General features: G+C 32.6%; 1 protein-coding gene across 4 annotated transcripts in view; it reads left to right on the top strand.

Moving 5' to 3' along the window:
• Nucleotides 1–16347, top strand: part of LOC129806204 (gamma-aminobutyric acid type B receptor subunit 1) — a 97795-nt gene extending 81448 nt beyond the window's left edge. For 2 of the 4 annotated variants that reach the window (XM_055854615.1, XM_055854614.1), the window contains exons 15-16: nucleotides 956–1073; nucleotides 7147–16347. In XM_055854615.1, the coding sequence (XP_055710590.1) occupies nucleotides 956–1073; nucleotides 7147–7169 (141 nt within the window). In that variant the 3' untranslated portion in view covers nucleotides 7170–16347. Of the gene's footprint in view, nucleotides 1–955; nucleotides 1458–7146 lie in introns of those variants that run through there. The other 2 variants (XM_055854611.1, XM_055854612.1) reach the window with 2 other exon arrangements.
• The last annotated feature ends 2202 nt before the right edge of the window (nucleotides 16348–18549 follow it).

Genomic DNA, 18549 nt, shown 5'->3' with positions numbered 1-18549 from the left:
AAAACACTTGCTATCCTTTGTTGGCATTCTCGCAGTTCAGAAAGTATTAATCTTAATATTAATCTTATATGTGACATGGTCATCAAGCTCATTTCGCATAAGTTGTTCACACCTCCTATCTTAAGAAGATTAGAAGCTTGTCTTCTATCTCCCTCGCTCTCTAAAAGGTTAATTATTCTTTATCATCAGTATTGCTCGCATGAATTATAGCTTTAAGTGAAAATGTCTTATTTGGACGTCTGTAACTCAAATCTGCGATGGCTAACCTAAACTATCGTCTCTGGAGAGATCCTGTGAAATTTTCACGTCACAATAATATTTAGGCTTATGACCATTCTCACAAAATTTTATTCGTACGCCAATTCTCGCGTGAGTGCTCTAGGGGAAAGCGCGCTACATTCGGACGATTTATACTTCGCATAAATCAGTTTTTTTTAATGTGTTATAAATGAATTCGGCTCATTATAATAATATATCTAAATATCTAGTCCAATATCTCAAATTTTCAGAAAAGAGTGATGGGTGAAATCCATAAGGTACATAGAGAAAAAAATGAATTGTCCGAAGCTTGAGTCGTCCGAAAGTAGCGCGCTTCCCCTACTCAGAAAAAAAAGTTTTGTCAAATTAACAAGACAAGTTTGTCAAAAGGATGTTCTTCTATACAAAATATGGAAAAGTTTTGTCAAATCGGCGGCCAACTGGATTTTGTTAAAAGTTTGTCAAAAGGGTGTTTTCCCATATAAAATGCGAGAAAAAGTTTTGTCAAATTGGTAAATAACATCCTTTCGACAAAATTTGAACAAAATCCATTTGTTCGTTTAACAAAACTTTTTTTTAGAGTATATTACAATATTTATTTTCAAGTTAGCCGAAAGAAAAAATTGCGACCAAAAGTGCCTGACCATCCCCTACAGAACAAATCGAATTTGGTCACTAAAATTTGGTCCTTTTGCAGAAGGAGGAAAAAATCCGGCTTCTTCGTCAAAGACTAATTGAACGTGATAGCAACAAGGGACAAACTCAGGATACAGACATACAAGGTGGTGCCCCAACGACGACCGCAATAACACAAGGTAAGGACACTCTGGTTGTCATCCAACCGGATCCGACAACAAGTTCAGACTTTGATAGTGCCATCGGTGGTGGTTTCTCCACCCAAACCCGATCCTCTCGCGCCAGTCAATCCGACATGGACTTCTCAGAGAGTTATCTGTAAGGATTATGCTTAAGCATTCCACTTCCGAATACTTTACCTATCAATCCCCATCAACCTCTTTCTGACTCTTGGGGCGTATTCCATGAAAGATAATGCCATTAAATTTTAAATAGACCACAAGGAATCTGTTATTCGAAAACTGGAAAGTGGTACACTCATTCAGCAATTGTTTGAACCATTAAAACTTTGCAACTTTTTTTGTCAAGTGCAAAGTGCAAAGTACAGTCTTTTACGAAAAAAATAGAAATATTAAAATTTTACGTAAACGAAAATAAAAAATCTATTATATCTTATTTTGGATCATGCACTTGAGGAACCGCTTTTGAAAAGTACAAAGCTAGAAATTTTTATTTTTATTTTTTTATACATTAATCTAAATTCAAAGTAAAATTATTGTTTCTTTTTAATTAAAAGAATCTTTTAAAAATAAATTGTCAAGTATGCAATTATTGAAAAATTAATTTGAGATTAAGCAAACGCATTTTGCTAGTGAACTTTGCATTGCAATTCATTAGCAAACTTTTAATGAGAAATACGTTCTCTAGAGCCTCAATTTTCATTTCATTTTGATTTTCAATTTCAATTTCATTTAAGGAAAAGAGGTTAACATATCTTATTTTAGTTTGAAAGAATGAAATTTGAAAGATGTGAAATTTCAATCGATTGAATTTTATTCAATTAAAAAGGTGTGCCAGGGGTGCCATAATCTTCAATTTTTGAATACCTAAATGTAAAGTTTATCAGCTAGTTGAAATCATCAAAATCGGATTAAAAGGATTTATGGCGATTTTTCAAGTGAAGGCCTAACATTTCTTTAGTTTAGTTTATATAAGAAGTTTTTCAAAAAAAAAATCCAAAGAGATTTATATCTTTATCCAAAATATCTAAAGATTTGATGCATTATTAAAGAATTTTCAATAAGCTCGAATTCATAAATATTGAATTAAAATTTGATTTTTTAGGAAGATTCTTATTCTTTGTGCTTGCATTCAAAATCGTTTCATTTGAAGTTTGAAGCCAAAAACTAGTACTCTACCAGCAAACGTACAACTTTTTTTCAGAATGGAAGGAGTATTTAATATCGAAAAATAAAGTTTCCTTTTGAATATTTGCATTTCTTGACTTTGTTAAAAAGTATTTTGCTTTTTGTAAGTACAAATTATCAAATAGCTTTGCAATTTTTATTAAAAACATTAAAAATGTTTTGAGCGAAAAGTACAAAAGTGCTTTTGACAAAAGCACTCTTTTTAGCATATAATTTCAATCTCGAAGTTTGCAGAATGAATACTTTGCACTTTGCATTTGTCTTTTGCTTTAAAACTTTGCAAAACAGAATATTTTGCAAAGTTTGAAAAGAAAAGCATCAATGGAATACGCCCTTATTTGGGATTTTTCCATAAGAGTAAGGGAAGGGTGGTTGAACTGAGTACCTATGTGATTCACAGCCATAAACCCTCTATCATTGACATTGAGGATAATCGAATATGAGGAGTGATTCAGTGATTTCCAAGAACAATACGTGGTGATTATGGGTTTCCTTCCTCATACTTGGGACCTATAGATAATGTAGATGTTTATCTATTATTCAACAAAACTGCCTTAGAGTCAATCGGGCTTAAAGTACTCATCATACCACGAAAAAAAACAAAGACAGAGAACAACGAGAAAGTTGTGGTCTATAACTCAATAGAGTTACTTGGAAGATATATGTATATTGAATTGGCTCTATTTTGTATTTATGGACAAAAAAAAGGCGAAAAGCACATCCACATATGATTTTATAGCAACCCCACGCAAAATGCTGTATATTTTATGGAGCTTATGAATGGTGCAAAAGGATAATATTTACCCAGCATGATATATTCCAGGGATAGCAGATTTTTTTTCCTAACTAACATTTTGTGTCATCACCCCAATCCCTGTAACGTTGACCCATTTTCCCGCCCAATTTACCGGCTGGGTTTTTGGGAAGCTCTGTCCTAACTTTTCACCGAATTATTTTTCACACAACAACTCATGCTAATGAATCTGTCGATTAAGATGCAAATTAGGCGGTAACTTGAGAAAATTTTATTCAATTTCCCTATTTACTGAGCTCGTCATTGTTCATGCATTTCCCTAGAGAATATCCCTCTCTGTTATCTCTCACAACGGATATAAATTAGGAAAACAAAAAGGAGATATAAATTAGTTGCAGTGACTACGTGATAACTACGAAATAACTACAAACTTATACTATGAATTCTGTTTACTCTTAAAAGGTCTTCAGGTCAGAAAAAGGTCATAATGTGGTATTAGTAACGTTGCAGTGTCTACGAAATATTTATCCATAATTCTGTTTAAGTTATATTTACATTAAAGATATTGTGGTCTTCTTAACGTTATAATAATAATAACCTATGTATTTTACACTGAAACAATTATGAGTTAGAATTAGTTTAGTAGGGGAAACTGGGGCACTACCATACATGGGGTTGCATCAAAAACTAATTTTTATTTCTTAACTACGTGGACTATCTCAACCATTTCTTCAGTGGACAAGCATCCCTATAGTGCCTATAAATTCCTATAGGTCTTGTCCTAAGAAGTCAAATAGCTGATTAAAAATCGCAGTGTTTGATGCTACCCTGTGTTTCCCCTAAATTTAGTTTTTGTTAAATAGTTAAGTTACTTGTTTAGTCGATAACAATTTTATGGAGACCGGGATCTCGTGGCCAATGGGTAAGAGCGTCTCTGGCTCTGAAATCCCTGACACAACACTCGCACTTGATACAATGCCTGAAAAGGATATTTTTACATCCATAAGGCAGCAACCACATTGAGCGGTCTACAATGGATTAAGCAGATTCTACAAATACGGGAACATTGTTGTAATAAAATCTCGATACAATTACTTAATAATAACCTAAACTTATAAATTCAAGTAAACATATTGTTCTAAGTACTCTGAAAAAAGGTTTGGTAATTTAACAAAAAAGTTTGTTAAAAATGAAGTCTTTCCGGAACTACCGACGCTTACACTCAACAGTTGGTGGCCCTCTTTTTGGGATTCGCAGGCTCAGCATCCGCACTCTGAGCCTTCCCATGACACACTGACTCCATCACACATGGCGCCAGGGTGGCCTACCACTCACTCTGAAGCAGGTCAGGGAGGCAACATTAACATTACAATAGGGGAGGGTTGCCAAGTTCGAGGAGCGTAATGATGGTAATGACACGATCGCCACTTTGCCGTTGTCTGGCGAAAAAATCTTCTTAAAAAAGTATGCTCTTCCATAAAGATTATAGCAAAGGTTTTGTCAAAAATTGGTGTAAATGTTGTGAAATTGGTAAACAACATCCTTTTGACGAAATTCATCATCAGTTATAAAAAGATCCATTTGTCCGCTTAATAAAACTTTTTTGTCAGAGTACCATACATTCAGTGCTATAAAAAATACAAATACATTTTAGAGCTAGAACACTCAGGATTAGTATTTATTAAATTTAATCATACAAGACTTTAGATAGTTAAGATTTAGACTGGCTTTGAACGAACTTGAAAACGTTTCAATAACCAACATTAACAAATGCATTTGAACAAGTAACTTTTGAAGCTGCGAAAAGTAAATGCACTATTTCACTTTAACGATGTTATGTAAAGAATATTTTATTATATACGATGTTAATGATTATTCAGGTAATAATATGGTCATATTATGGTAATATTAACCTTGGAATACTCGGCAGTATTAGTATTGTAATCAACGAAAAAAGAATTTGATTTAAACCTTACTTTTAAATCTATTCTGGATTATAGAATCTATTTTATAAGTCATTTTCACGTTGCAAAAACGTTATAATAGCAAATACTTATAAATCCATTTATTTTAATAGTTTTGGGTTTATTGCTTTTAGGCTCAAAGAAAAGAATTTACTTCTTAAATCTTGAAAAACTTTTCAAGTCACAAAAGAGTCATATTATGGTATAATTGACCTTGCAGCATTGAGCAGTAATTCACAATCAACGGTATTTTGGTAAAGAAAACGTTCCAATACCCAATAATCATAAATTCATCCATTCAAATAATTTGAGTCAAGTAATACATACCCATTTCCTTTTAGTGTTAGAATATTTAGAAAAAAGAATTATTTTTTCTGACAAGGGTTTCTGGTTTCTCGGGTTTCGCGATGCAGAAATTGGGTTTCTAGGGTTTCGCAATGCAATTTTTGAGTTTCTCGGGTTTCGCGATGCAAAAAGTGGGTTTATCGGGTTTCGTGAAGCGTTTCTCGGGCAATTGACGAGGGTTTCTCAATATGAGTTACCCCTTGTTGTTTTATATTATTTAAAAAAACATATGAAACAAAAATAAAAATAGCCCACCATTCTTCTTCTTAATTTACTTTTCTGCAACTCGTCGGTTTAAAAATTTTCGACCTTCTAACGTTTTAGGTAAGTTCTTGTTGATATATCTTCGAATCGGTACAGAAAAACCTTAACCTGAAAGAGTTCTTAATCAAAAATATCTAAGCCTAGGAATTAATTTAGGTCCTACAAAAAAATATCTTACATTTGGACATCCTTATAGTTTGTAATCATCCACAAGAATCTGATTTTTATCAGTTCTTAATAATTAAAAAACATTGTTTTTCATAGAATATTCATATGCTTCTTTGGGTACTCACTCAGAGTCCCAAAAGAGACGAAAGATCTAATGTCGAAGAAGTGACAAATTGGATGAATGAATAGTTTTGGGTCCAGAAACGATACCTTTTATCGCTGCCCTATCCATGTAAAAGTATTTTTTTTTTCAAAGATTACACAGCCAACGAAGAAGCATTTCTGCCGTTTGGCTTCGGAGGCTGGTCAACAACGCTAAGACGGCGGCAGACGCATGGTAAGGGGGGAAATGTAGAGCTTGAATAAATTTATTATTATTATTATTATATTATGTAATATTAATCTAGCAACTAGTTTTCGTATTTAAAACTTAGTGGAGGACCTAGCACTTCGAAAATTCTTTCAAATTTTCAATATAAGTTTAAGTCATTATTCAGGTCGTAAAAGTGTCATAATGTAGTCTTATTAACGGCGAAGAGACGAGTTTTTATAAATCCATATTTTTTATATTCAAAAGAAATAACAGAGTTATTTGTGTAGAAATCAATTTGTGGTTAAATATTAGTTATTTTTTCGTTATTTCAACGTGATAATAACCAACATTTATAAAGCCAGTTTAAAAAGTGGTTTTCAAATCTATAAAGAATCTAAAGGACTTAAAAAAAGCTATAAAATTTATTGTCATGGAATTATCACTGCAACACAAGCTCTAGAAAATCAATGGGCGAGCTGTATTTTATTTAGAGCGGACTACAATGGTTTAATGAGCTTTTACAGCCTCTTTATCCCATGGTACAATGTAGAGTTATTGTATTACTCCCTGGTCAAAGAAATTCTAACCTTTCCCCACCTTCCCTAGTCTGCAAATCTCTTTTCTGGCCACAGATACCATACAATAAATATCTCCCTGTGAATTGTGAACAATGAGAGAGCAAGAGAGAAGCTGGAAAAATGCCCAGGGAAATGTTAAAGGAGGAAAAGTGTTTTTTTTTTGTTTTCAAAGAGGTGACACTTCTATTCTTGTATGCGGAATAATTGAATTATTCTCACATTTTTGGGGACAATTGATATGATTTCACAAAACTCAATAACTACTCAATTTTCTTTTATGTTTCGGAGATATGATAGAGCTTTTAGTTTTTTTTGTGATCGAATCAATCGACACAGAAAATTCAATTTATTGATTTTTGTACATTTTTTGCTGAAAAACACTGATTTCCTTTTTTGTTGTTGTGAAATCGAGAGTTGTTTTTTTGTTAATTTAGTGAACTTTTTCTCAGTTAATTTATAAAGCAAAATAAATTAATTGACGCATTTTCTTCTATTCCAGATATTCACGATGAACACATTTGAAATTTAAGTCAATTTTAACGGTGATAATAATGTAGCTAATTAATTTTAAATGTAATGTAATACCCCGAATGTGAAAATAGCGGAGTAGACAAGACGTAGGGTTGAAATGGGAAAATTTAATAAATTAATAGATGACGCAAAACTCTCTCTGTCTCTGAAGAGTTAAAGAAAACTGAAACAGTGAAATGAGAACGAAATGGTATTAACACTTGAAAATATACAAATTTACATGAAGAACAAAAAAAAGTGTGGTTAAGGAAAAAAATTCTAGTGAAATTCTTTGTTAATTAAGAAGGAAATATATATTTAAAGAGAAAATAATGAATTATTATAGAAAAAAATGAAACAGTACTGCACAAGTGAAGGCCATCAAGTCACCTCAAGGGACATTCTAAATGTCAGGTGAATAGATAAATTGATGAAAATTATTTATAATAGTTTTACCATGTACCTTGTAATGATGTAAATATGTAAATCTCTCACCGTATTCGTCATTGGACATTTTAACCAGACATTTTTGAAAATGTTTAGTCATTCGGGAAATATCGTAATGTGTTCGAAAGCGTTTGATAATTAGGGAGTGCACTTTAACCTAGAATACCTTTACTTTAATTTCACTGAAAAAGCATAAATTGCTGATATTTGTGGCTGAATCAATAAGAAAACATAATGGAATTTTCAAATTCTTCTGAAAAAGACAGTATTTGAAAGATCCTGCTGCTTTCTATAAAAACTGGCGCCGCTCTAGCGGCAGAAGATCAAAACATTAGCTGAGACTACTATAAAAATTTGAACAATGATCATAAAAGCTTATTCAGCAATTTGTCAAAAAACTGGCAGCTCCATTTTAAATTTAACGAAAAAGAATTAAATCATCAACGAAATTTAAAGCATTTAATTTAATAAAATGCGTCTGTGAATCAGCATTTATTCAACCATATAAAAAATAGAACATCCTTCCCAAAAAATAATTATTTTCACAACTGTGACACAAACATTCCACAATGTAATAACTTTTTATTTTATTTTGTTAAAGGGTTGGATGAAAAGGGTGAATGTGGGTGTTGTAAAATATTTGAAAATTTTCACAAAACTGTCTACTTCTCATTTTTCCCTTTCCCAAATATCCTATCCCTCGACATCATTGAGTAGTTTTGTCCTCAAATTTAGAGACACGAGAGTCATTTTCCGGGTGCAAAATCATCTTGTTGTTGTTGTTATACATAAATTGTTATATTGAGAGAAAAACTTTCATATAATTCATTATATTTAGTGTGTAAGACGTAGTAAATAGGAAGCGCGAAAGTGGAAGCAGATTAGACTCAATATTGATCCGTACGTTTTAGACATTAAGGAGCAGAACCCCCCTCAAGGAAAAATCATGTAATATTTAGCATGAGTCGCACAGGGAGGTTTTATTTTCCCTCAAATCTGTCTCACACAATGTACAAAAGAAATTGCAGATATTTAGCTTCTTTCTCAAGTGACTAGTGATGTTGAAATAAAATTCTTAGTTTACTCTTAATTTTTCAAAGCATTTTTTTATAGGAAATATTCTATAAATAAAAGCCCTCTCCCTTGAAAAAGCGTTCTAAGGAGCTGCAATATGCTATAAAGCCTATCTTTCATAAACCATAAAACAACCATAAAAAATTTAGAAAATTGTTAGCCAAGACATATGATGCAGAGCCATAACGATTTTGATGAGCGAAATATAGTTAGGGTAAAGTGATACAATTTGGAATTAGTGTTACAAATTGGACAATTCGCCGGTACAAGTTGGCCAGGGATTTTTTCTTGATAAATACAGTACTACATTTTTTTTTTAAGAACAAGGAACCAAATTATAAAACTGAAGCATTAAAAATATACAAATAAAAATGAAGTACTAAATTTATCGAGAAAAAGCCCTATCCAACTTGTACCATAGTCCAACTTATACCACTTTACTGTTAGTATTTTCGTTTTCATTTTAAATAACACTTTATTTAATTTTTTTCTAAATATTTCTCAATACAAAAGAAAGAACTGTATTGATAGTGTGTGTCATGGGTTGATTTTAAGATTTTACTTTTCACTTCCAAGTTCCAAGATCCAATCAATAATCGGTTGTATCGGAAAACCGTGAAATGAGCATAAATGTCAGAAAATCAAGCTTGATAGTTAAAATTTTAAAATAAAACAATAACGAGAAAATATTATTCTAATTAACACAAACTAAGCTGAGGCACAAACCATAATATGTAGTTAAATTCGTTACCCTTTCCGTACAGAAGTAGAGTTTGGTAAAGAGAAAAGCCATTCGAAAATCTAATTGAAAAGCCAAAAAAGAGACTTTCTTACTTCTTGATAATTCCGCAGGGTGGCTGATGTACATCCTGTTCGAATTTCAAAGTGCCCAAGTGTCAAAATGTGACGCCCGTCAAATAATTTTGTCAGATATCTTTAAGATTTCTGCAGAAAATATCTACACCTCTGCAGAAAATCTGCCGAGAAATCTGTAGATATTCCTACGAATTTTATTTGGGCTTGGGACAAAATTCGTCAGAATCTTTTTGCAAATTTTCTGGTGCATAATCTAAAGATATTTTGCCGATTTTCTGTAGATTTTTTTCTCCGTTCCAGACTTTCCAGACAGCTGTGTCTGAAAAGATGGAATATTTTTCACTGAAGTTTGGAAAATTCAATACAGTGTTTCTTAGAGGTATCACAGTGTTTATATAAAATAAAGAATTCTGCGACGTCGTAAGTAGAGAATACTGAAGTGAAAACTTTAAGAAGAGTGTCGACCTAAATTTCGTCTTTTTTATATCATTCAATGGGCGATTTTTAAAAAATTAGTATTTTTGCTCGCATTTTTTTTACTTATCTAAATCGGTAATGCTTGTTAAGCAGAGCATCCCATTTTCATTATAACTTTTACAGTTTCTTCATAAATCAACAATATTTTTGTGAAGTAATGGAGATTTTCCAGATTTTCTCGGCAGAAATTCTGCCGAAAATCTACAGAATTCCTCTGAATATACTGGAATACACCGTTACAATTCAAAAAATCTCCGAGTAAAATCGGCAGGTAGAGCAATGATTTGACGGGCGGTCTTCACATTTGTGAGGAAAAAAACAGAACAACGACGCTTACTGTTCTTGTCCCATTATTTAATCACTCCTTAGTCACCGAGTAACTATTTTGTCAGCTTTTCAGTGTGATATTTGATAAATTTTCCCCACCTTTTTCGAAAATTTAGTTTGAAAATTCGAAATTGAATTTCAATTCTTCGAACATCAACAACTTTTTATGCAAATAGAGTTCTATTTACCTTTTATCCAAGACACTATTGGAGAATCAAAATCTACTTGTGATCGGGCTCTATAGGTAACAACTTTTGTTCCGGGATCAAAGTTCTAAATCATGGGGAAAAAGTTCTAGAGCAAAAAAACTATTTTTGTAGAAGAAAAATAATCTTTTATACGAAATGTCCGCATTTATTCTATCTTTTTTTAAGGGAAAGAATAAATTGTAACATAAAATATTTCAAATGGCTACATATTCACGAAATGGACATAAAAGCATATGTCGTTATAATGCATAAGACGCGTAGGAGGACATTGAATCATGATGGCTTACATGATTCAATGATTTAATTTAGCTCGACAAGAAAATTGAGAAGCTATATTATGATATGGCACAATTTCATTTAAAAATAGGAGAAAAATCCCAATTTCAAAGCTGCCCCAAATTCAAAGATGCCCCACTTCCCTCTAGCTATTGTGTATTAGCTCATATCATGCAAAGTTTTATAGTGGTACGGTGTCTTAGCTTATTGTAAGAATGTTTTATAGCTCGGTGTCATGTGTCTCGGCTAATTCTGCTCCATGATTGTTTAATGTGAAAGCTTTTTAATGCTTCCAAGCTAAATATTTAATTCAAGAAATATTTTTTAACAAAAAAAATGTTAATAAGAAAATCGTGTCAACATCACTAATCACTATCTCTTTATCGGTCTTTCTCTTGTTAAAGAAAGCTCCTCAAAAGGATTAACGTGTACTGTGGAAGGAATAAAACCATGAGCTTAAGAGGATGAAAATGGAATGAAGAAAAATCTATGTGGATGTTGAAGAAAAGGAAGAAAAAATTGTAGCATGTATCAAGACAAATTTATGAACATAAATCAACGTTGAAATATTGAAAATGATATGGATATTTTTTCGTAAAAACGACACATTTTTGCATTTTTATTTTTTGAAAGTCACGCGAAAAATTGTCAAAAAAGGGGAAAAAGACAAAAAAGAAGAAAAAGATATTTGTGACATAATGAAAAATGATTTTTTTTTCATATCTCCGACTGAGTAAATTGAGTAGTAAAGTTGTTCCTTGTCGCTCGAGAAAACAAAAGGATGTTTGTGAAAAATAATTGCAAAGAAAAAAAAAGTTATAACTTCATCTGACATACAACAATTTCTCACACAAAATTAGCTTATTTGTCTCCCACTGCGACTCTATGCTCGTAAGTTTCATCTCAATTGTCACACATTATTTATTCACGTATCCTGAGAAAATGATGAGAGATGAAGTGGTGAAAATTTGCAGCTATATGACATTAAAATGCAAAATTCAAATGATTTAATTTCATTGCATGACAGAATAAATGCGCAATTTTCCTCAAACCACCAACAAACTCACCTCCTTACCCTAACAAGAAATTTAAAGCTATTATGCAGATTTGTTCTTAATTGGCAGTGTTCATTTTTACGGGGGAGACTTTCGAAAAGGCTCTTCCACTTCCCATGAGATATTTTGATGTAGGATAATATAACTTTAGAAAATAGGAGTAAAATGAGAATTTAAATACAGATATTACAGCAAAAAACTTTTTTATGGACACCATTAAAGTAAATATAGTTGTCAGTCTCGTTAAAACCAACTGTAAACTATAAGCACTTAAATTTACACCGTGTTTTCCTTAAACCATTTCGAGGTGGTTAAATGGGAATTTTATGATTCTTATAGAAGACTATAAAATTTTTCCATAATAAATTTTCTGCAGTTTCTCATCCCAATCCCAATACTTACTCGAAAATTATTTTTCAAATTGAATTGACTTTTCATTAAATTGAAAAAGTGTGTCAGAGCCATAATATTTTAAGTCGCTGGCACACTTTTAAAATTGAATGATATTCAATCGATTGAAAATTTACCTCTTACTCTTTAAAACTAAAATCAGATATAGCCGTCTCTTTCTGTGAAATGAAATTTAATATTTGAGTCAAATTCAATTGATTGAAATTTTACCTCCTACTCTTTCAAATTGAAATCAGGTATAGCTATTCCTTTCTACCAAATGAAAATTGAAAATGAAATTGAAATTTTAATTTGACAGAAGGAGATAAACGTATCTTATTAGGTGAGATTCTTAACAATCTCACCTACTATAATCCTAACAAAATTTCATGTCGTCCGATCGACCTCAAACTTGGCCAAAATGTGTTTCGCCACTTCCTGATCACGAATATATATGTGGCTATTTTACGTTCCCGGCCGGCCGGCCGGCCGGCCGGCTGGCCGGCCGGCCGGCCGCTCTTTGGAGCTTAATAGCTTCTAAACTAAAAAAGATATCGACTTGCGGTTTTCGGCAAAGGTTATATATCGGGTGAAAATTGCAACTTGGTGCATTGACCCCCCACCCCCCACCCCTCCTTCCGCCATTTTGAAGACCCCCCTTTTTTTGTTTTCTCAATAGCTCCGCCCCTATGGCATCGAGCGGGCTCAAATTTTAGTATGTTATAGCTGGGCCTTATAGCTTTCCATCAATACCAAACTTAAGGTCCCCCGACCCCCCTGACCCGAGCTATAAGGGTCCAAAAAAAATTTCTTAATATGGCCATAACTCCGGTTCTAATTGTCAGAATTTAAAAAGTGAGGGCTTTTTGGAAAGCTCTCGTGAAATGCCACTTCCCCTTCTAACATCGCAAGTTCATAAAACCACCGCTAGGGGCGCTATTATTAAAAAGAAAATTTTTAAATCTTATAAGTTAAATAACTCAAAAATTCCTTATGCAATCGGGCTGAAATTTTAGTATGTTGTAGCCCTTGATTATACCTATCAAACAAAAAAAACCTTAAGTCGATCTAAAACCCCTGACCCGAGCTATAAGGGGTCAAAGTTCGAACATTGACCGGCCTCTATCTCCGGTTCTAATTAACATAGCGACCTAAATTTTACCTTTTTGGTTTCGTCTCGATGAGCACTTTCAGATGGAAGTTCAAAAAGTCACCACAGGTGGCGCTGTGATAGCGTCAAAATTCATCGAAATTCAAAGTCACTTTTCTCAAAAACGGCATTGTGCAAGTTAATGAAATTTTAGTATGTTGTAGTCCAGTCTAGGACGTTTCCAAAATGGTGCGTATGTGCGCTGTGGTTTCAATAGAACCGGAGATATGAGAGGTCAAAGTTCACGAAATTCAAAAAATCATATCTCCGGTTCTATGTGACCGATTTTGATGAATGAGGGCTTAAACGAAAGATCTCACCAAATGCCACAACTTTCTAGAATATTTGAACTTCGTGGGACCAACACCAGGGGCGCCACAGTCGAAAAACCAATTTCAATATCACATAACCTCAATTATCTCGACTGTCGCTGAACCGATTTTGATGATTACTTCGACATAATTGTAGAGGACATTTGTCTCTACATTTCGTCCATACATCATTTTCCGGTCAGACTACGCTATCACTCCGATTTTGCCGTTTAAGTGTGAAAAAATTGATTTTTCCCATAATAACGCTTTGAAATCACTCAGATGCCAATTTGACTGCCTCTACTCCACAAAAACACTTAAAATATGGTTTTAAATGGAAAGTCCCACAAAATACAACAATTCTTTGATATAGTTGAAGTTCAACAAATGACTACTTGGGGCACTCTGGATGAAAAAAAAAGTTAAGAAACAAAAAACCTCGCTTATCTTGGCTTCTGAGTAATCGATGAGATCATGTTCTATAGGAAAATTATAGAGTACATTCTGGTCTACATTTCACCCATATATCACTTTTGTGCCAGTTCATCCAAATCCTTGATATTTTGGTTTAAATACAAAATTTGTATAACTTCACGAATTTGATTCAAGATAACTGAATGGCGTCTCCCAACTTCAGCTCCAAATCGAATTTGCATGCACTCCGAGTTAGCTCACGTTAAGAATCTCACCTACATAAGCCGGTTAGGATTATCTGTCCCTTTTTGTTTGAAAGAGTAAGAGGTAAAATTTCAATAGATTGAATTTCACTAAATTGAAAAGGTGTACCAACGCCATTAGCAGTAGAGTGAAATCCAATTACCGCGCAATCACATGACATTTCGACAGTACCTATAAATTTTTCTCCGAAATCTTTCCGAAAGTCGTTCTTGCTAAGAAAATAGTTCACAAATTGACCACTTTATGTGTTAAATGCAATTTTTGTCATAATTTATCTGTTATGGCTCCGGTACACTTTTTAGATCAGGAAAATTTCATTAAGTCGAAATTGGGATTAATTTGCTTTCTCACATGTTTAGCATATATTCATCTCATTTTTACGCACTCTTCTTCTTCTTTCAAACATCATGCGAAAGAATGAAATAGACATATGCAAATCTTTTGAGAAAGAAAGGCACGTGAATTTTGATTACATGAAATTTTCCTGAGTTAAAAGCTATGTCGGAGCCATTAGAACCAAAATTCAACAGCGTTGAACTATTTTTTAATGAAAGAATTTTAAATTCTCGTCTATAATAGTGTGTAAAGCAGAGATGACAGGACTGTTTGCAACCGAATAAGCGACAAAGAAAAATTATACGTCAATGATCAAAACGCCGCTTTGACAAACGGTGACGTTTATTCAATTTCAAACGGTTCTTGCTCACCCTTGGTATAAAACAGCAATTTTGAGAGATACAATTGTATTTCACCGTTTTTTTAATAAGTCAAGTAATAAAGAAGAAAAAAAAACTATAAATTTAGCAAATTTCATTAATAGTTGTTCTTCTCAATTCCCAAAGCACACATCATTATCGCTGTTTTGTGGTAGAAAATTTATTCACAATTTATGCGGTATTTAATGCTTATCCTTCTCATTATCATTATTGCACCTCTGCTGCTTTTAATCGTCTATCACATTTTTTGCACTTTACTGATTTATTCAAGCACCAAACTACGATTAAAATCACCATGAATCACCTCGAAAAGGAGTTCACTGCACTTTTACCATGCAAATTTTTGAAAAATAAAAAAAAAACAACAAACAAATCGACTGATTTTAGGAAGCTTTTCGGCCAAATTCAATTATTTCAATTTGTTTGCCATAAATATATTTACAATACACAAATATTTATCTTTCACCCCATTCCTGGCAAGACTATAATTCATAAATCTGTGCACAGAGTCTCTGGGTGAATCATTAGAAATTCTCCTTGCGGCGAGATAAGAAAAAAAAGAGAAGTAGCATCAGTTCAATAGGGGACAGGTGCAAATACGAATAAGACACGTCTTTAATTTATCACGATTGAGAAAATCTCTTTAGAGTGTGTGATAATATTTCTTGGCGAAAGTACATAATATTAATCATATAGTTATTAGCGAATATTCACTTATGAATTCATTCGTGTGTGTCTCATTAATTGTTATCTGATATTGTTTAATGTTTTATTACCTTCTTTTGTAATTACCCAACATGGGAGGAATGTTTAAGAAAAACAAGAAACGACGTTTTCTAATAAGCTAATGCAAATTTTGTTATTAATATAAATGTGTAAAGGTATATTTTTCCCTTCACTGAAACAACTCACAAAAAAATAGTTAAAAGATAAAAAAAATTAAGAAAAAAAGGAATATAACATTTAGAATTTCTATAATGTAATTCGGGATGATTTTTGCATCTCCCAACATTTTATAAAATATTGTATTTAAAATGGTATTTTCGACATTTACCCCTCACAAGAAAAAAAAAGTGACTTGTAAATAGGAACAAAAAGACAGAAAAAAATTATCTAAATTGCTAAATGTTATAACATTAACTAGAATAAAAGAAATCTAGTTGATAAGGATGATTATGAGAAGAGTGAAGGAGAAAAAAAAAACCAAATGTTATGTTATTGAAATCAGATGAAAATAAACGAAAGAATGAAAGCAAAAACAAAAGAGTTGTAAAAATTATTTTTTGCAGCAACGATTAATTATTAACCCTTTGAAGTTGAGTGGATCTTGTATATCAGAAAAATGGTAAGTTTTGCTCGTATCTCTCACTCCGGCACACATTTTAGATCAGGAAAATTTAATGAAGTCGAAATTCGGATCCCTTTCTTTCTCACATATTTTGTATATGTCTATCTCAATCTCTCGAATTCTTCATCTTCTCTTAAACATCACTCCAAATTCAATTTAGCTCAACCGAATTTGGAGTGAGAAAGAATAAGATAGCCACATGCAAAACATATGAGAAAGAAAAGGTTTCGAATTTCGACTTCATGAAATTTTCCTTATCTAAAAGGTGTGCCAGAGCCACTATTAAAAGATTTGTAAAGTCTCTCTTACACGTTCAGAGTCAAAATTCAACTGATCTAAATTTAATTTAGCGTGATATTTAAAAGAAGAATAAGAGTACGAAAGAGTAGGATAGACACAAATAAAACTTTTAAGAAAGCGATGTGAATTTTCACTTTCTACTTGGAAAATCCTTCTTGTGGTTCATTCCTGAGATACAATTGAAATAAATTTGAATTGAATTGAATTGAATTCTTTTTTCATATAGCATAATCCTTCTAAGTGAGGCTCGGCTAAAATTAAAACTGATATTAATACCAAAAGATCACTTTAATGCCTTTGAGATTAAAATTATTAGCGTTTTATTGTTAAACTTCACTATCTATAGTTAATATATATATATATATATATATATATATATGTATATATAACGAAGAGTTTTGCCAAATGCAAAAGTAAGAAACACTTTAACTTCTCAAAGATAAACCCTTCAAATGCTAAGAGAATATTTGTAAGCTAAGAAAAGTACCTAAATGGTAGTTTTCTCAAATTATAAGTCAAATAAAAATGAAATGAGCTTTTTTTTCGGAATATCTCATGGTGCTTAAAGGGTTAACCCTGAGAGCAGTCAACCCCGAAAACTTTGCATCACAATATACAAGGTAGGATTGTATTGGTATGAGAATTTCTCACAAATTTTCAGTGTTCACAGCAGTCTTTCCCGTTCCAGAAATCCCAAAACAAACGATAAACTTTTCATGTATTTAATCAGAAAATTGTCGAAAACACCGGGCTCCATGTCTGCAAATTGCACTTTTGGTGATTTTCTGAGGAACAAATTGGTAGTGTGAACTCCAAAGCCGTCAATTGCAGATTTAAGTATATACACGGGGTATTTTGCAATTTTGGGAAATTTCCATCGTCAACTTGATTTTCTTTAGATGATGCCTCCAATGGGTTTTTCGACCTTTCTCACCACAAATCACACATCTCCCAGACACAATTTCGTGTCATTTTGGCAAGAGAATGAGGCACAAAAAACCTGCCAATCGCATAATTAGAATTAATCATGAGCTTTGGTGTCTTGTGCTAAGAGATGGGAAGTTTACTTTGAGAATTTTTTATAGGTTTATTTTTGGAAATACCGCTAAAATAGTTGTTTTTTATTTGGAGATTAGGGGACAGCTGGGCAATCCAGATGTCGGTCCAACTTAACGATTTCCATGATTTTCCCCTATCGCTTTATTGACTTGCCATAATTTTTTAGAAGGTAAAATATATTTTAAAACTAATTCTTACAGTAGAGTCTGGTAAATTCGAACATTTGGGGGGTATTTTTGACATTTATTTCCTCCCAAATTAGAACGATATTTTGAAAAATAACGGAATTTATATTAAAATCAATTGTGAATCAAAAAGCCCGTACATTATTCTAACAAGTCGTCCTTGTGACGAGCTTTCTTTCATTTTATTCACTCATAATGTATATTAATATTCTGGAAACAGCACAGAAATATGATTTTAATCATCCACTAAGCGAATTTGTTAACATAACCAAAAAATTTAGATTTTGAATTCAATCGTTGTCGTTCGAATTTGCGAAATTCAGATTTAAGAGACTTATGCCCTAGACACACTTACGACTTAAGCCAAGACACGACTTAGTGGAAAATGATGGAAATGCAGTTAGAACATTATTTCTAATATAATTACGCTAAGCTGTCTCTCGGCTAATCCTTAGGTCTGTCAAGGCCCTTATTGTACTTTTGGTATTTTTGATTTTACCATATTATTTTATGGTAATTCAAAATAATTTTACTTATGCCCTGTGGTAAACGAATTTAGATCCCATCACTCCGA

The sequence above is a fragment of the Phlebotomus papatasi genome, chromosome 3 (assembly GCF_024763615.1).
Source record: "Phlebotomus papatasi isolate M1 chromosome 3, Ppap_2.1, whole genome shotgun sequence".
NCBI lineage: Eukaryota > Metazoa > Arthropoda > Insecta > Diptera > Psychodidae > Phlebotomus > Phlebotomus papatasi.
The sequence above is the reverse complement of the archived record's forward strand: the minus strand, read 5'-3'. Positions and strand labels throughout refer to the sequence as shown.